The 17,523-nt window shown below is 39.2% G+C and overlaps 1 protein-coding gene across 1 annotated transcript in view; it reads right to left on the bottom strand.

The window, feature by feature from the left end:
- Lama2 (laminin subunit alpha 2) overlaps positions 1-17,523 on the bottom strand; it is a 639,722-nt gene that overhangs the window by 93,339 nt on the left and 528,860 nt on the right. The window contains exons 38-40 of the mRNA XM_023714262.1: positions 13,974-14,090; positions 13,136-13,299; positions 11,590-11,728 (exon numbers count right to left, since the gene is read on the bottom strand). Coding sequence (XP_023570030.1) covers positions 11,590-11,728; positions 13,136-13,299; positions 13,974-14,090 — 420 coding nt within the window. The remainder of the gene's footprint in view (positions 1-11,589; positions 11,729-13,135; positions 13,300-13,973; positions 14,091-17,523) is intronic.

Here is a 17,523-nt window from a genome sequence, read left to right as displayed (position 1 = left end):
CTCTGGATCATGCTGATTTTAGCTGTTTTGCATACTCATTGTTTGGGGACAGGAGAGGTCAGCTGATATTCAGCAATCACTTACTTCCCGGGGACAACCCGCTCAGGTCCCCCTCCTGTCCCTCTTTCAGACAGGAGCTTTCATTCCCTCAATAAATATATTATGCTCATTAAAAAAGTGATCACTTACTGTATACCAAGGGCTAGCTAGCTGCAAACCACACATTGTTGCTGTGAAATATTGAAAGGGAAAAATACTCAGGATCATTTCTGGTTACTCATTTTTTTGTCCACTGGGGAATTTATTGTCAGTCTTAATTTTAATTCTGGAGATAGCCATTTCTGGGAGAAGGAAGAAGGGGCAAACTAAAGCACTGCAGTCATCAGGCTGTGCAAACAGTTCTGATGGCCAGGAGCTGCCCCCCCCCCCCCCCGTGTGCCTGGGGTGTCCTGCCCAGGGAGAGGCTTCCTTGGAGGCACCTTTTGGTCACACAGACTAGAAGAGGCCCCAAGTGCACTTTTTCCATGAAGCTTGTAAAAGTAAAAACAAAAGACAACTCAGAAATATGGACTATTTCATTTCAAAAGATTGAGCACTTTTAGAGGACAGTGTGGAGAGGGCAAAGGGCTGTGGCTGTGTGCTGGAGATCAGTGGGGAATAAAGCTATGAGGGAATGAACAGAAGCAGGCCAGAGGATGTGCCTGACCTGGGCTGAGGGCTTCCCTTTAGCAGGGGCAAGGCTCCCCCGACCACACCAACAGGGCTCTTCACATATTCGCTCCCCATAATCTTTCAGCTATTATGTCCACACCGTGCACGGTGGGACACTAGGTTGAAAGGTGGCACCAAGAATTGAAGCAGGCCAGGCTCAGAAACAGCAGGTAAGGTCAAGAATGAAAGCGAGACAGGAGAATAAAACAGAATCCACAGCAGGTTAGTTATTTGGTGTCACAGGATATGCTCTTCCTCTTGCACAGAGCCACCATGCACCAACAGACCCCTAGTGTAAAAGCAAAATCAGAAGGAGTCTCTTAAGGAAACTCCCTGGAGGAAGAAAAGACTTCTGCATTCAGCTCTGGATCAGAGATGGCCTTTGATAACATATAAGTATTATTGGCTGATGATGTGGAAGTGAGAGGGTAGGAAATTGGGAAGGAAGAAAGGAAAGAAGGAAGGGAAGGAGGGAAGAAGAGAGGGAGGCAGGGAGGAAAGGAGGGAGGGAGGGAAAAAGGAGGGAGGACTTACACCAGTGGAGTTAGCAACACAGGTTGTACCATGTTCCTCGAAGGGTTTTATGTGAGCACACAGTTCACTTCCTACATGACGTACACTCAGTCTACGGTCTCTAAATTCTGACAATCTAGATTTGTCTCCCAACTTGACTAGATTTCAGCATACCAGTATTATACCTAACTCTGATCAATTAAAGAAAGGAAGGAAGGAAGGAAGGAAGGAAGGAAGGAAGGAAGGAAGGAAGGAAGGAAGGAAGGAAGGAAGGAAGGAAGGAAGGAAGGAAGGAAGGAAGGAAGGAAGGAAGGAAGGCAGGGAAGGAGGGAGGGAGGGAAGGGGGAGGGAGGGAAGGGGGAGAGAGGGAGCTAAATGAAAGGTGAAGGCCTCCTAATGTGAAAGGGAAAGAAACTGTTTACAATGAATGAACAACCGGGATGAGGGAAAGGAGATAAGAAAGAAGAGGGGGAAAATGTTTATGTCTGTACACAGCGTAGCTAGGATACTTGTACTGCTGACTTCTACTGGTCTATTGGAAGGAATAGTCAATGTTCAATTTTTTTTCTTCTTTTTATTTTTTTTTTTTTGACCAATTTTGCATGCTTATATCTGGTAATCTGAACAACTAATTTGCACATACCAATATACAATATAATAACCATTGTTGGATTTCTATCCTTTTGTTTAGTGAAATTCTGTGTCATTTCTAAGGCGTTTTTTTAAAAACTACATTTTATTCTCTTAAGAAAATAACTCCATCTTCTGTATGTGGAATCCACCATGAACAGAACAAGAGAGGCTGCTCAAGGTGTACTTCTGTCAGTCTACCTACAACGCCTTGAAGCACGAAGGCTCGAGGGTCTCCTGTACTGACTGGGAAATGGACGAGGGGAAGCGTGGTGCGCGCGCTGGAGCAGGAATTCGGACCACAGCGCCACGTGCCCATAAGCCAGTGATGGCAGAGGGGTGATGCCCCGAAGGGAGGGGAGCAGGAGCAACGCGGGCAAGATGGAACCGCGGCTCCTCCTGGGGGTGCGAGTTCAACAGGGACACGAATGTTTCATCAGGGAATTACTGCTTTAAGTTATCTGCCTCACTTTTCATTTCAAAAGAAACTAAATCCTGAGGGGATTTGACTGACCTTATCAGATACCCAAGTTGCATTTCTTGTTATATAGGTCTTGCTTTATCTTGGTCTTAACCATCCAGCAGAAAAGTATAAAAATGAAGTATAAAAAGAAAGCTATATTAATATACCGAGCTGTAAAAGGCTCAAGTCAACCTCCGACATTGCCAGTCCTATGGACAACCCACTACTATTATGGACTGCTTGACCATATTGGATTATTTTGCTGAATTCACGCACCTACAATATTTAAATGGCAATGGAATACCCTTCTCTGACAGAACTAAACAGAAAAAGGGATATAAGTGAAGGACCGTTTTGTATCTGTATATACAAAATAGGTAGGATAGATATACAGCTACTTTCTCTTAATTCAATGAGAAGAAAGATTTGTACTAATAATGTTTGGGCAGGACATCATGTCTGCATCTTGTGGTATGAATAACCACTAAGACCACAATATACAATGTATTAATTATTGAAACTGTTCTACTAATCAATTTTGAAACTTTCTCAATGCTATTTGTTTCCCAATAAAATTAACAAAAAATAAAAAAAACTTGCATGCATTATGAATTTTAAAAGAAAGAAAGAAATATAGACTCTTGTTGTAAAAGGAGAAGGATTTTGTTTTATTCCGCATCTCATTTTATACCTACTTTCCTTTTTTTTTTTTAAATCTTTTTAGGACCAAGCTTACGGGGCTGGCACTTCTTTTCCCAAAGTACATTTAACAAGGAAATAATTTAAGAATACAGATAAGAACAGAAAGTAATTTAGACACCTATATTCTCATCCTCTGTGTCTGGAAAATTCTGCTCTAATTGCCCAGATATTTAAAATATGTATATTTAGATTTGGCTTATCAATGCTCTTTTGAAATTTTGGTATCTGTATTTAAATAATTATCCTCTATTTTTGCTTTTTAGTATGTATCACCAGATTATACCTGCCTGCTAACATAGCCTGTGGAAACTTCTCCTTTTTTGTTCTTTGGGATGTTTTCCAGTGCTTGAAATTTTGGTAAGTTTTGTTATTTGTTGTAGGTAAATTATTAAATACTGATTTGACTTACTTAATGGTTTAATAAACTCAAGTTTAATTCCCCCTTTTTTTTTTTTTTCTATTTTAGGGAAGAGTCTACAGGGTATTCAGGGTCTCACTATTATATCAGACTCGTAGTGATCCGCCTATGTATAGCCTCTCAGGAGCTGGGATTACAGATGTGTACCACTACACCCAGTCTCAATTCCTGTCTTAGCACGCCCTGGGGGCGGGGCCAGCTTGGCAGGTCCTGGGATTGAACCCCCGGCCTCTGTGTCTGCTTATAGGTGCTTTAATCCGCTGAGCTATTTGGCCAGCCCTAAAGGTATTCTTTTTTTTTTTTTTTTTTTTCTTTTTCTTTTTTCCAGTACTGGGGATGGAACTCAGGACCTTGCACTTGCCAGGCAGGTGTTTATGGCACTGAGCTACACAGCCCCTTAATTTCTTGATTAAATTTTGACATAGATGCTTGTCCACTTCATGTAGATATTTACGTTTGTTTGAATAAATTGTTTATGCACTCTGATATATTCCTATTTGGGTTAAAATCTATACAGTATCTATACTTATAGTCCTTATTTATTTCTAATCTTCTTTGTATGTGTCATCTGTCTTTGCTTACTTAAATATTCCTGTCTTTTCTGTTTATTTGCCTGTTTATTCTGAAACCTAGTTTTCTGCTTTGTCAACCTTGCCTAATGTTTTATCTATAGATCATTAACCTCTGCTTTTACTTTTATTTCTTTCATGGACTTTCTTAAACTTCTTGCACTTAAACCTTACATAATTAGTTTTAGATATTACCCTTAATTAAGAGCTGTGTGTAAAAGCATACATTTCCTGTAGGGACTTCTTTATTTTTACCCCATACATTTATGAAGCTTCATTTTGATTCTGCTAAGTACTTTGCATTTCTTTTGAGGGGAGGAGTACCAGGAATTAAACTGAGGCCCTCATGTTTGCTGGGCAGCACTGCGCACCTAAGTTATTATATCCCCAGCCCATTGCTTTATAATTTTCTTTTTTCAAATTAAATTATTACTTTATTTGTACATATCTGAAATACATAATTACTGCATTGGCTGTCAGGAGGTGGTATATGCATACGGTATGTCGCAGTTTTTCCCATGCCCCCTCTGCTTTTTTTGTGTTAAATCCTCACCTCCACGATGTCAATTATCCATTCTTCATTTGGCTCCTTAATTATTTACACTCTGGCTTTCTCATCTAAGCACAACCGTGCAATATTTAAACTTCTGAGTCTGTTTTAGTTTTAGATTATGTTTTTCTTTGATGCCAGTTATTTTGAAGTGTGTTTTTAATTTTAAAACTGATTTTTAGCAGTATTTTTGCATCTCTTTCTAATTTTATTCCCTTTCGATTGGAGCACATAGCACAGGTACTACTGGATCATAGGGTTTGTTTATGCTATACTTGTTTATGACCTAGTGCATGTGGCCTTTAGAAAAAATTTTGCGAGGGTCAGGGAGATGGCTCAGTGGAATAAGCGTTTCCCTGGCAAGTGCAAGGGGCTGAGTTCAATCCCTGGTTTCTAAAAAAAGAAGTTTTCATGACAATGTCAAGCCATATAGTTATATGTGGAAGATGAGCAAGGCAATGATCCTGAGAATCTTCAGAAGATTCTTTAATCTAGGAGTTAATTGGAAAGATTCTCACCCTGACTAACTATATATACTGATACCTGTGAACTAAGCTACTGCACTGCAGATGGTGATTTGTAAAAGTAGTTTCATGCTTGGAGTGCCTGTCATTATGGTCTTCTGAATATGGGCTGCTTGTCATGACATGTTAGTTGCTGCTATGATGTCTCTCAGGTAGATGGATGTTCAAGAAGAAGGGGATGGTGAAGGAAAGCAAGAGAAAGGAAAAGGAATATTGTGGGACTGTCCTGCTTCAAGGTTGTATATGGTGAGATTTTTGGACTTATGTGCAAACATGAGAAGTATATAATTCTTTATGCCTATTTTAAAAATATATTCTAATTTTTTAAATGTTTTTATCATATTCTATAGGGACTTAAAGTTCAACATATCAATACTTGATGAAAAATACCTGTTCCATATTATGCCTAAGATGTTTGATATGCAGACAGATAGTGAGGTTAAGCTTAACAACCTAAGTTGTTCGATAATAACAACAAGTTTGTCTTCTGGATGGTTAACAACCTAAGCTTGCAGGCCAAAATTAGAGAAAAAGGAGGGCTGCAAGGAAAGCCAACATTTTGGCCCTAGCCTTCTAAGGTCAATTAAGACTCAGGACATATGAGAACTTGTACTGTAACGTCATGTACCTCGGTAGTGTCCCAAATTTTCTGATCAAGGAGATTATGCGGCCAAAGAGGAAAGTGATCAATGATGAAGAGTGTGCCTAAGGAGAGTCACATGGAGAGAAAACATTCTCTCAGGCTTTCACAGAGAGCACATTGGCCAAGCAATGGCCATGACTCATCCACATGGCTGACACTGACAAACGTTCTACAATCTGAGGTACAGGATCTCAGGCTAAATCCTGAGGGCATTTCACTGACCTTATCAGACCCAAAAGCTACAACTCTTGTTGCATAGGTCCTGCTTTACCTTGGTCTTAACCATCCAGAAGAAAAGTATAAAAACGAAATATAAGAAATAAAGCCATGCTGTTATGTTGAGCTGTGGGGGACTCAGGTCAAAAATTTCTGACATTGCCAGTTAAGCGGAAGAACCAATACTATTATGGGCTACTGGACTCTTTTGGAATATTTTGCTGAGTTTACACACCTATAATATTCAAATAATGGAACTTAACGAAGAAAAGGTATACAGATGAATGTCCATTTTGTATCTGTGCATTCAAAGTGGTTAGGATGGATATATAGTTACATTCTCTTAATGAATAGAATGATTTGTTCTAATGGTGTTTGTAAATAAGATGTCAAGTCTGCATCTTGTACAGCAATTAACCACTAAGAAGAATGTATGCAGTGTGTTAATTATTGAAACTGTCCTCCCGATTTGATTTGAAACTGTCTCATTGCTATTTGTTTATCAATAAAATTATGGCAAAAAAAAAGAAAATACAACTTCCTGAAAAAAAAAGTTTTACAAGTACTTTATCCAGTGGTGCAAGTAGAATTAAATTTCTAGTTGTCTTAAAGTTCCACAAGGCCATTAAGTCAATGCTAATGGTACCTTTTAGATCTGCATGGTGACTTTTTTCTTTTTGCTTAACCCATGAATTATTAAGGGACATGGTAAAATCTATGACTCTGTATATGCAAATTTCCTCATTGTGATGTGTTTGTCATTATTTATTCTGGGGTTTTGCTTTAGAATCTTTCACATTCACTGGTCTTTAATCTTCTTGATAACTTGTTCCTTTACTCTGTTGTGATGACCTTCTGGGCCAAGTATCTCCTCTCTGAATGTATTCAGCTGTTTCTTTCCATCTGAATTTCACTCTGTCTTCATTCTCATCCCTCTGGATCACTCCCTCTGTGTCTATGAGGTTTAGCAATATTCAGTGTAAGTCATACACAGAGGACTGCTCTTATGGAGCATTATTAATCCAACATGAAAATCGTTACCTAATTGGCAATTTAAATTTGTTCTGCAGTTTATGATGAAGACAATTTGAAACCAAGATAGCTGCTGCTCAGCACGCATTTTATATGCCTTCTATGTCCCCAACCTTGCTTACAGCTGCATTGGATGCATGAATAATTGTGGCCAACCAGACATGGCCCAGGCTACACAAGTCAATATGTAAGTGCCGGCATGTTTCTTTAGTCTTTGACTATCTTTACCAATACAACTGGGGCAGCAGTACAACTGTAAACGGGGACAAAAGTTGTACAATGTGCATTGAGTCGTGTAAGACAAAAACATAAATTGTGCTCAGCCTTTGAAATTTCAGGAGCCATTTTTTTTTTAATTTTTAAATTTCATTTATGTGTGTGTGTGTGTGTGCGTGTGTGTGTGTGTGGCCAGCTCAGCCCACCAGGGGGCGGGGCTGGCTGGCATGTGGTGCTGGGGGATTGAACCGCGGTCCCTGTGCTTTGTTAAGCTTGTTCTAAGTAGGTGCTTTAGACCACTGAGCCATCTCACCAGCCCCTGGGAGCCATTTCTTGAGGCAACTAGTAATAGTTATCTTGATTTCTGTACTTGGATTTAATTATATCACATTTAAAGTTTTATATGTACCATGGGTTACTGTTTGTTCTTTTCTGTTTTGTGCCTTTTATGGAATTGAAAATTCTCCACTTTATACATTTTTACTCTGAATATAATGAGATGTAATGCTCCTGGAGTATATTGGATTATTGTGCTGAATTCACACACCTACAATATTTAAATGACAATGGAATACCATCTCTGACAAAACTAAACAAAAAGGGGATACAAATGAAGGACAATTTTGTATCTGTATATTCAAAATAGTTAGGATAGATAGACAGCTACTTTCTCTTAACTGAATGAGAAGAAAGATTTGTACTAATAGTGTGTGTGGACAGGATACCATGTCTGCATCTTGTACTATGAATAACCACTAAGAAGACAACACTATGCAATGCATTAATTATTGAAACTGTTCTACTAATCGGTTTTGAAGCTGTCTCATTGCTATTTCTCAATAAGATTATTAAAAAATAATGGGATGTAATGGAATATAGAGCTATTTTGATGGTTAATATTAGGTGACAAGATTATGGAGCAGATATGAGGGTTTTGGTCAAGTCCCAGTCCAGGAACTCTTATGAAGATAGTTTTTAGATGCCATCCACTGATAGGAAAATAGTGTGAGCTTTTTACTAATGTCTCATTTCTTAAATAATATTTCTTATGTAAAACCAACAGATAATACTCTGCATAACAATACTCTTACAAATTTAAATTGTATGCAGCCTTCTCCTGATTATAAAATTCCAACTTCTCATATTTTACTTTCAATTCCATCCTTAACTACCTGTGTGTGCGAACAGGCAGACTTCAAATCTTAAAAATGAAGTTGCTTTTAAAATACAGTCTCAATTATGTTTACAGGTTGTTTCTATTGCTCATTTGTTTCTTTTCTTTTGTGTTTCTTTTTTATGCATATGGTACAGGCTCTCACTACACAGCTTGGACTCATAGGGATCCTCCTGTTTCCAGCTTCCCCAGCACTCGGATTATAGGCCTGCACCACCACACCCTCAGTAGTTGGCTCCGTGCACCCAGTAGCGGAGCTGGCAAGGCATGTGGTGCCAGGGATCAAACCCAGATCCCTGAACTTGGCTAAGCAGGTGCTTAGTCCACTGAACTATCTCATCAGCCCTCTGTTTTGAAAATTTTAAAAAAGTTTTTAAAAATTTTAAATTTTTTTAATCTTTTAAAAGATTTATTTATTTGGTACAGGGTCTCATTATGCAGTGCAAATTCATAGGGATCCTCCTGTCTCATCCTTCTCAGTGTTGGAATTACAGGAAGGCACCACCATACCAAGTTTCAGTGGCTGGCATGGTATGCAATACCGGAGGTCAAACCTGGGTCCTTGTGAAGCCAGGCAGTCAGGTGCTTAGACCACCAAGCTATCTCTCCAGCCCCCACTTGGTTCTTTTCCTACAGTATTTTCTTTCTTTCTTTCTTTTCTTTTCTTTTTTTTTTTTTTTTTGCAGAACCAGGGATTGAACTCAGGCCTTTGCACTTGCCAGGGAAGCGCTTAGTCTACTGAGCCATCTCCCAAGTCCTCTCCTACAGTATTTTCAATCATTCATTTTGTCTTCTCAAATTATCTTATCTCTGTTTTCTTCATTTCTCAATAAAGTAATGTGCTACTTTATATAACACGTCTTTTTACTCTGCAAATACACTTACTATTTCTTTAATTTTCCTTCCCAATTCATTGCAAGCAATCATTTCTTCCTAGGGTCAGACTCAAATGAGGAGAGGACTAATCTATATTGCTATCCTTCGACTTCTTTCATAAATAATAATTTTGATTGCAACTTTGTGTGTTTGTCCACAACTATAATAACAATACCAGATCTCTTGCTAACTTAATGTTTGACAGGCATGTTTCTTTTCTAGAAAAATCTAGCTGCAAGATAATGATCTCTTAAGATGAATGTGTAATTCATTCTACTCGTAAAATGTAATGCAATACACTTTCTGGCACAGATGAGTCTTTTAAAATTTGCTGATAGCCATTTAATAAATCAGTAATTCTCTTTAGTATCTATCTTCTGCTTTTTCAGACACTTAATTATTTTTACATGGCTTGTGGAGAGAGAAGGGGATTAATAATAACTGACGACATGTTAGAATACATGGCACCTCATTGTAGATTGGTTCCCCTATCAGGCATAAGCAGCAGTGGTAAGAAGTAAATACACATTTCATTTCAGTAACAACTGAGGGTTTCCTGCATATGAAGTGCTAGGGCTGGCCAGATAGCTCAGCAGACTAAAGTGCCTGCTTAGGCAGAGCACAGCTGCCGGGGTTCAATCCCTGATGTGCTGCGCTGGCTCCGCCCCTGGGGTGTGCTGAGACAGTGACTGAGACTGGGCGTGGTGGTGCGCGCCTGTAATCCCAGCACTTGGGAGGCTGAAAACAGGAGGATCACTAGGAGTCTGATCCATGTAGTGAGACCCTGTAGACCCTGTCCTAAATTCACAAAAAAATGAAAAATAAAAAAATAAAGTGCCAATACTAAGTGTGGGTTAAATTAAATAGGTCTCGAACACAAAGTGTTAGAAGACACTTACAAGCAAGAAGCAATAAGAGCAAGACTTTCATTTATACCAAAGACTCCAAATGGGCATGAAGTGTGTCCGCTGTCATAGCGCTCACTCATTCACGCACGCTCGCCGGGCACCAGGCAGGCCGCATGCTGGGACTGGTCATCCAGAAGCATACATTGGATGAAAAGGGCGACCTTCAAAGCGCAAGTCTTTAAAATATAATATGCTATCCATACAAATGAATAAAGTTTAGGCTGCATTTAAAACTAGTTTCATTTTGAAAAGAAAGTGAAGCATAGGAAAGTTATTGCAATGAAAATCACTACTTTGAATGAGAAATAAGTAGAGCACATGGTGTTGGCTGATCTCATTACAGAGAAAACACACCGAGTGGTACTTGCTGATGGAACGTGGAGTCTTCATCAAGATCACAGAATAACCCCCTGAGCCGATATCAATGATCTTTCATATTTCTGAGATCCAAGATAATATTTTTGCTCAATTTCAAAGCAAAGAAAATATTGATCTTTCTTCAACAATATTATTTATGTATATTTCATGCACAATCAAATATTTAATCAGGGTTTCTTCCTTTCCAAATTTCTGATGTATTTGGAAATTGTGTATGAAGCTAAGGGGTAAACAAGTGATGACTATGATCATTTTAATAAAAAAATATGCTTCTTGCAATGTGTTTATCAACCTAAAAGAGTATTGACAAGATTTATCTGACAAATTGTTTATAACATATTTCTTTAATATAAAGCATAAAGATTTCTCATTACTGATGATACTCAAAGACAGTGACATAAATTGAAACCTCCAAAAGCTACAATGTTAGTTCCAAATATATTTTGAACACTAACTGCAGCCTTAGGGTGAGTTTGCCAATTAAAAAATAATTTAAGGCTGGGGAGATAGCTAAGCAGCTTAGGTGCTTGCCTGACAAGTACAAGATCCTGAGTTCAATCCCCAGAACAACAACAAAAAAGGGATACAAAAAATAATTGAGATAGTTTTAAAGTGTATTATTTGATGTATTTGGTAAAAGGGGCACTTGGCCAAACTTCATAATCAGTTGCGTGTGATTGCAGGCAGTAGTATTCATTTTCAAGGGTTTTGCTTCTTTCAACTGATGACATTTGGAATAATACTGATAAATTTCTCTATCTGGAGGGTTCTGTGCCCCTGTCTTTGTTTTTGTGAGTTGGTGGCACAAATGTGCGTGGTATTTGTGCTGATTTCGGCCTCCTGACAGTGATCAGTGGACTGCTGAAAGAAGGGCTCTGGTATGATTGCAGCGCACTGAGAATTAATTTTGTATAATATTTGAAAGAAGCCTTCAAAAATGTTTCAAGACAAGTATCCTCATTTACTAGGTTTTTTAAAGAGCTCATTCAAATTTGCAAAACTTAGTTTCAGAATGTCGTGAGAAGCGCTGACCTCCATTCAGCACACAAGGTTATTGGCTTCTCACCAGTTTTGTGGCTTCCTGCGCAAGACCTTTGGCTTCAGCGGCAACTTTCTCAGCTTCCTCAATGTAGTTCTTAATATTGCTGTAAGCATTGAAGGCTGCGGTGGCATTGAAGGAGATGTTCTTAGCCTCATCAAGGATCCTGTGGGAAAGGACATGAAGGGAAAATCAGGGTGGCTAGCACTTAAGTGAGGGTCCTCCAAGTGATAAACGTGGCTACCACATGGTCATTCCCAGTGTGTGAGTTCCAAATCATAGCAAGTGTCTCCCACGTGGTATTGTGTCATTATTTCCAAACAATTCAGCTTTGAAATCTTCCCAACACATCTTAAACATTCATAGCATTCTACAGAAGCCTCATCAGCCATGTGCAGCAGGCAAGTGGGACAACTTTTCACTTTTTTTTTTGTACTGGGAATCGAACTGAAGGCCTGGTGCTTTCCAGGCAGGCACTATGCCACTGAGCTCTGAAACTTACTGCATCTCTAGCCTCACATTATTTTTGAAGGATGCAGTAAGTTTCAGAGCACTCGCGCTGCACTGAATGAATTTTGCAAAATCTCTCTGGATAAGTGCACTTCCTCTAGAGGAGGATGAAGAAGTCTCAGAATGTTGAGTGCTTTGCTTCAGATCATGTGACTAACACATCCCTAACTGACTAACACATCCCTAACTGACTAACAGAGGACTTAAGACCCCTGTCCACCAACTCCTGGCTCACTGTTATATCTCCCAACCTTTGCTCTAAATTGGCAAAAATCTAATATCGGGTGAGTTATACACACAATGTCTAGGCATTTCATACAATAACATTTTGCTTTGAATCAGTGATTACTAAGTGTGGAAATAAAGGTCTGCATGTGATGCATTTTAAATGTGGATTCACCTGAGAACCTTTTTCTTAGGGCTAAGACCTGCTGCATTGATTATGTCAATCACAGAGCTGCGGGGCAATGTACCAGCTAGACTTCCAGGGTTACTTGTAAGTCACATGGCCTTTCCCTCCTGCCTTTCTCTCTTCTGACCCAGGTTATATTGAGCAGCTGTAGTTAGCAGGTGTTTCACAGGGGAGGACACAATGCTGTCCTGCAGTTTTAAAGAGGGGAAGAAACAGACTGAAAGGCTGTGTAGAAGAGCACATTTTCAAAAGGCACCTTTTAACAATAAGCTGTTTTGATTCCACTGGAAATATAAAACTGCAATTTGAAGCAGGACTAGTGCTTATACATTATTATTTAAAATGTTAATAAGGCAACTGGTGTGCTTTCTAATAAAGAACAAAAACTCATTTTCTAACTGTAGCCTGAGGCTGTGTTCACTTCCTAACAAGCCATATTGGAATCCACTTTTAACTCAGACTTTTGATACTTCTCCAGCAGAGCTTTGCCAGCACTCGCCTAATTAGGATCTTCCATAGAAGGGCCATGTCGTTCTTTTGTTCGTAATTACAGAAATCAAGATTTGAAAGTGTTTCTCTAGCCTTGATGCCTGTCACCACTTCCAGATAAGTGTCAAAATACATAGACATTCCCGACAACAAGTGACATACCCATCAAGGACAGCAGAGGAGTCGTTCAACTGAGCTGCGTGGGTCTCTGCTTGGGACACCTTCTCGGCCAGCTTCCTGTCCTTGATTGCTTGCGAGAGTTCATTTATTTTCTCTGTAAGCTCCTCTGACATGGGCGGCAATTTAGTCTGAATGTCTTCAACGTACTGATGTGTACACAGAAGAGAAAGCATTCTAAGCAAGTCTCTTTGAATTTATTAATTTCTCTAATCCACAACTACATAGGATTTTCATGAAACCTAAACTTCCATAGCATAGCAAAAAGACCACAAAGAAGAATAAAATCCATTATTAATGAAAAAGGTTGGGAAATTTAGAAAGCCAGTATTTATCAAGGGCCATCTAGCTTTTTTAAAAAGTGTTACTTTTAGCTGTAAATGTATAAATGATGGTTGCCAGGATATTTTGACCACTTGTATTTCTATTATTATAAGTGACTGCGTAGCGCATCACATAGTATATCAAAAGTCTGTTTATAGACTTACATTTCTTTTTTTGATTAATGTTATATGATGCTTAGTAGATTGCAAGTGCTGCTCTAGGAATGAGGGAACTCCTCACCACCACGAAAAAGTAAAGCCAGGGTGCGTGAGTGTGAGGACCCTTATACAAGCATGCACATATATCTATTGTGAGCATAACATGAGGTCCTCTTGTTATCAATGGTGGGACCTAGTCCTAGTAGAGTAACACAGTTTTTTTTATTGCCAAAGAGAACACGTATTAGCATTTGCTTATATTAATGGAGAGCCCCTTCCCAGTTTTTAAGAGCCTACGGCATTGTTGTCTCTGTTAACTTAGAGTTTCATCAAATACTCACTTCTTTGATGGAGCTAATTTCCTCTGCAAGTCGGTTGGCTTCCCCAAGTATGTCATTGCCCTCTTTCAGAGTGTTCTCAATTTGTCGCTTGCCACTTTCCACAGCCTCCTTCTTTTTCTACAGAACAGGAAGAACAAGACATCACAGTGCCATGTGGGTAAAGCCCACCCAGGCTTGCTCCACTGTCTGCACTGAATTCTCTGAACAGCTCCACAGACGAGGCACTTAGAAGTTGCGTCATGGCTAGATGAGAATGATATGAGCTACTCCTGTACAAACAATACAAACTACTACCCAAGAGTTGCTCTAGTTTGAGCCTATGCAGGTAATTTCTTCTCATTTGAGAAAGTCATCCAAGCAAAGAAAAGTAATGTGAGAATAGTTAAGGAGTTAAAATTATTTTTAGAACAAGCTGGAACATCCATTTTTAAGTATAATGTGAGAGTCAAATGTGTATTCCTGAACACTTGGTAATAACTGAATTATATTAAAATTACATATGGAATTCCAGAATCTATCTACAAACGATACCTTCGAAGCCCAAACATGAGCAGATTTATTCTATGGAGATTCTGTAAAATTCATAGATGAAGGATTTTTAAGGGAACGTAGGGGAAACACTTTCCAAGGAAAGAAGAAACTATCACCATGAGGAAGAAGCCTAATGGCCTGTTTCAAAAGAGCGCAGACTCTAACTTTCCTTTGGAACTTAGACATCATCTCAAAACTGCATGCAATTCATTCTCGATTTTGAAGAAGGAAACCCAGGCTGGAGAAGTTCCGCCATTTCTCCAACTGGAGTATGCCTTTGTGTTATTTTCTTTGTACTCCTGACACATGCATATCCGTTTAGTCATTCTTTTACCCATAAGGTTTAATTGTTTCAATTAAAATGTAAGCTTAGGCCACTTATGATTTTGCATAAGTAATCATGGTAGTTAATATGTATTCAGATTGTAATATCTGGCAAACAGTTTATAAGCTTGTTTCCTTTAATTTTCATACTTCCTGTCATATCTTGGTCACCTTTTAAGTCAGGAGAACATTAAACAAATGGCATGGCTTGGATGTTTGGGTTCACAAAATTTAATGTAGAAATTCTGACCTCCAATGTGTTTGTACTCAGAAGTGGGCCTTTGGAGGACAGCGAGCCCACAGGCAGAAAACACACAGAGGGGGCCAAGTGCCACTGGAAGAAGCCTTTGGGTGTATTTGTCCCTTGCTTCTGTGCGAGGGGACAGCAAACTGATGGCATTCGGGAGCCAGGAGGCAGCTCCTCACCAGAGAGCAAGTGGTCAGTGCCTTTATCTTGAATTTCAGAGCTTCCAGAACTGTTAGAAATAATTGTGTAGAATGTATAAGGCACCAGATTTTGGCATTTTGTTCCTGCAGCCCATATGAACTAATCCATTTATATATTCAATATCTCACAGTTAGTGGAGTGTGCCTAAAAGTGAGTCCATCATACCTAAGGATAGACCATGGGTCTTAGACTGCAAAACGAGTGCACATTCTGAATCACGGAAAGCTCTAGGATTGGCAAGATAGCTCAGTGGATCAAGCACCTGCTTAGGCAAGTGCAGAGACCGGGGTGTGATCCTTGGCACCAAATGTCATGCCAGTCCTGCTCCCAGGTGCACTGAGCTGGCCCCCAAGAGTGAGTGTGGCAGTGCATGCCTATAGTCCTAGCACTGGGGAGGCTGAAAACACCATACAAATTTGAGTTGTGTAGTGAGACTCTTTGCCAAATGTATAAAAAAACCCAACCAACCAAACAAACAAAAATCCCAAAAAACAAAGCTCTAGGTTTACCATGACTGCGACAGGGAGTCTATAAATTACAGAAACAGAAATCTGAGTTTAAAGAAACGTACAGATTGAACCATCTCAATTATTTCTGGTGTTTCTAAAGGCACAGAGTACTTAATAAGCACAAAGACAACACAGCATCATGAACCATAGGGACCAGGGCACTCCGCGGCCTCCTGAGCTCTGTGCTGCAGATGCCGGACACTCCAGGGACTGCAGCGTGCAGTATCACAGAACAGCTCATAGCCTACATAGCAAGAAATTTCGCTTTTTATAAGACAGCATACTCTTCCAGACTCATGTCTATTCATTGTATTAGTGAATAATTCCCTCTTTTTCATATAAAATCCACAAAAGTGGCCTTAGATTGCTCTGCAAGTCCTTCAACTAGAAGAGTTTCCTCAATGAATAATTTAGAGTGAGTAAATGAAGACAGTGTCCATTCCTCAGACTTGGGCTGGTGACACTTGGCTTGCTGACCACTCTTATCTCTAATTCTGGGGAAGTTTTGATTAACTATGGCCTCTTCCCAACAAGGGTGGGAGAGTCCCACTGTTCCCAATTTCAACTCATAAATTTTCTTCTAGGCTCTGATATTCTTTTATAGAACTGCTGATGATAGCCTTTAACTTTTGTATGAATAGTTTAAAGTTAATTACACAGAGGTGTTTCCTCCAACAAGACTTATTTGTAGGAGGCTCAATGATGTACCCAGGTAATTGCTATAATGTACCAAGGCAATTTGGCATGGTGTACCAGAGCTAAAGATGTAACTCAGAGGTACAGCGCTTGTATAGCATGTTCAAAGCCCTGGGTTGGATCCCTAGCATTGAAAAAATAATAAAATAAAATAAAATACTCAAGGTTGGCAGGGAGAAGAATATTTTCACCTATGTGTTAAATGAGGACCTAAATGCACATCGGTTTCCATAAGCTACTGAGTTATTTCTTAGAAAGCTCATACTGAGTCATTGTAGGGGATAGATTTTCATGCAAAAATAAAAACGTGTTCTTTATCAGATTAAAGCAGAAATGATCTAAGATCATTTGATTAAAGAGCTGTTAGCAGTGTCTAATTTCAAATTACACACCGAGGGACTCTAGCTTTGAAAGGAGCAAAGATGTAGATTTGAAGTGCCCAAATATTGATTAAAGTAGAGAGGTAATATGTATTTTTTGAGAGATAATATTTATTAATGCTTGCTTAATGAGTTTTTCTTTTGTATCAAAATGCCTGTTTTGCCTTTTCTCGGTCACTATTTTAGGCCTCGGGGGTAGCTGGATAAGGCCCAAGTCCTCATGATGTCCTGGAGAAGAGAAAGAAGAGGAACAAGAAAAACAAGTACATGGACTAATGCATATCTGAGGTAATGTTGAAACAAGCACTATAAAAATGAACATAAAGAGGCAGTGATAGAGAATGGTGCAGGATATAAAATAATTAAGATAGGAAGCTCAGAGCATTGGAGGGACATAGAGGAAGGCTCATGTGCAGAGAGAAGTATTCTCCAAAATGCACCAAGAACATAATAGCCAGATTGTTCTCTCTGGCTAACAAAGTTGATGATATTTCTGCTTTTAACTTCTAATTGTTTAGGTCTTGACTCATTCCAGAATGCTATAAGGTAGATGGATTCCCCTTTTCTTTTGTTGTAGTTGAGGGATGGTGGCTTCTTCTTCTTCTTCTTCTTCTTCTTCTTCTTCTTCTTCTTCTTCTTCTTCTTCTTCTTCTTCTTCTTCT

The sequence above is a fragment of the Octodon degus genome, unplaced genomic scaffold (genome assembly GCF_000260255.1).
Source record: "Octodon degus isolate 3935 unplaced genomic scaffold, OctDeg1.0 scaffold00034, whole genome shotgun sequence".
Classification (NCBI taxonomy): Eukaryota; Metazoa; Chordata; class Mammalia; order Rodentia; family Octodontidae; genus Octodon; species Octodon degus.
Note: the sequence above shows the minus strand (reverse complement) of the source record. Positions and strands in the feature narration are given on the sequence as shown.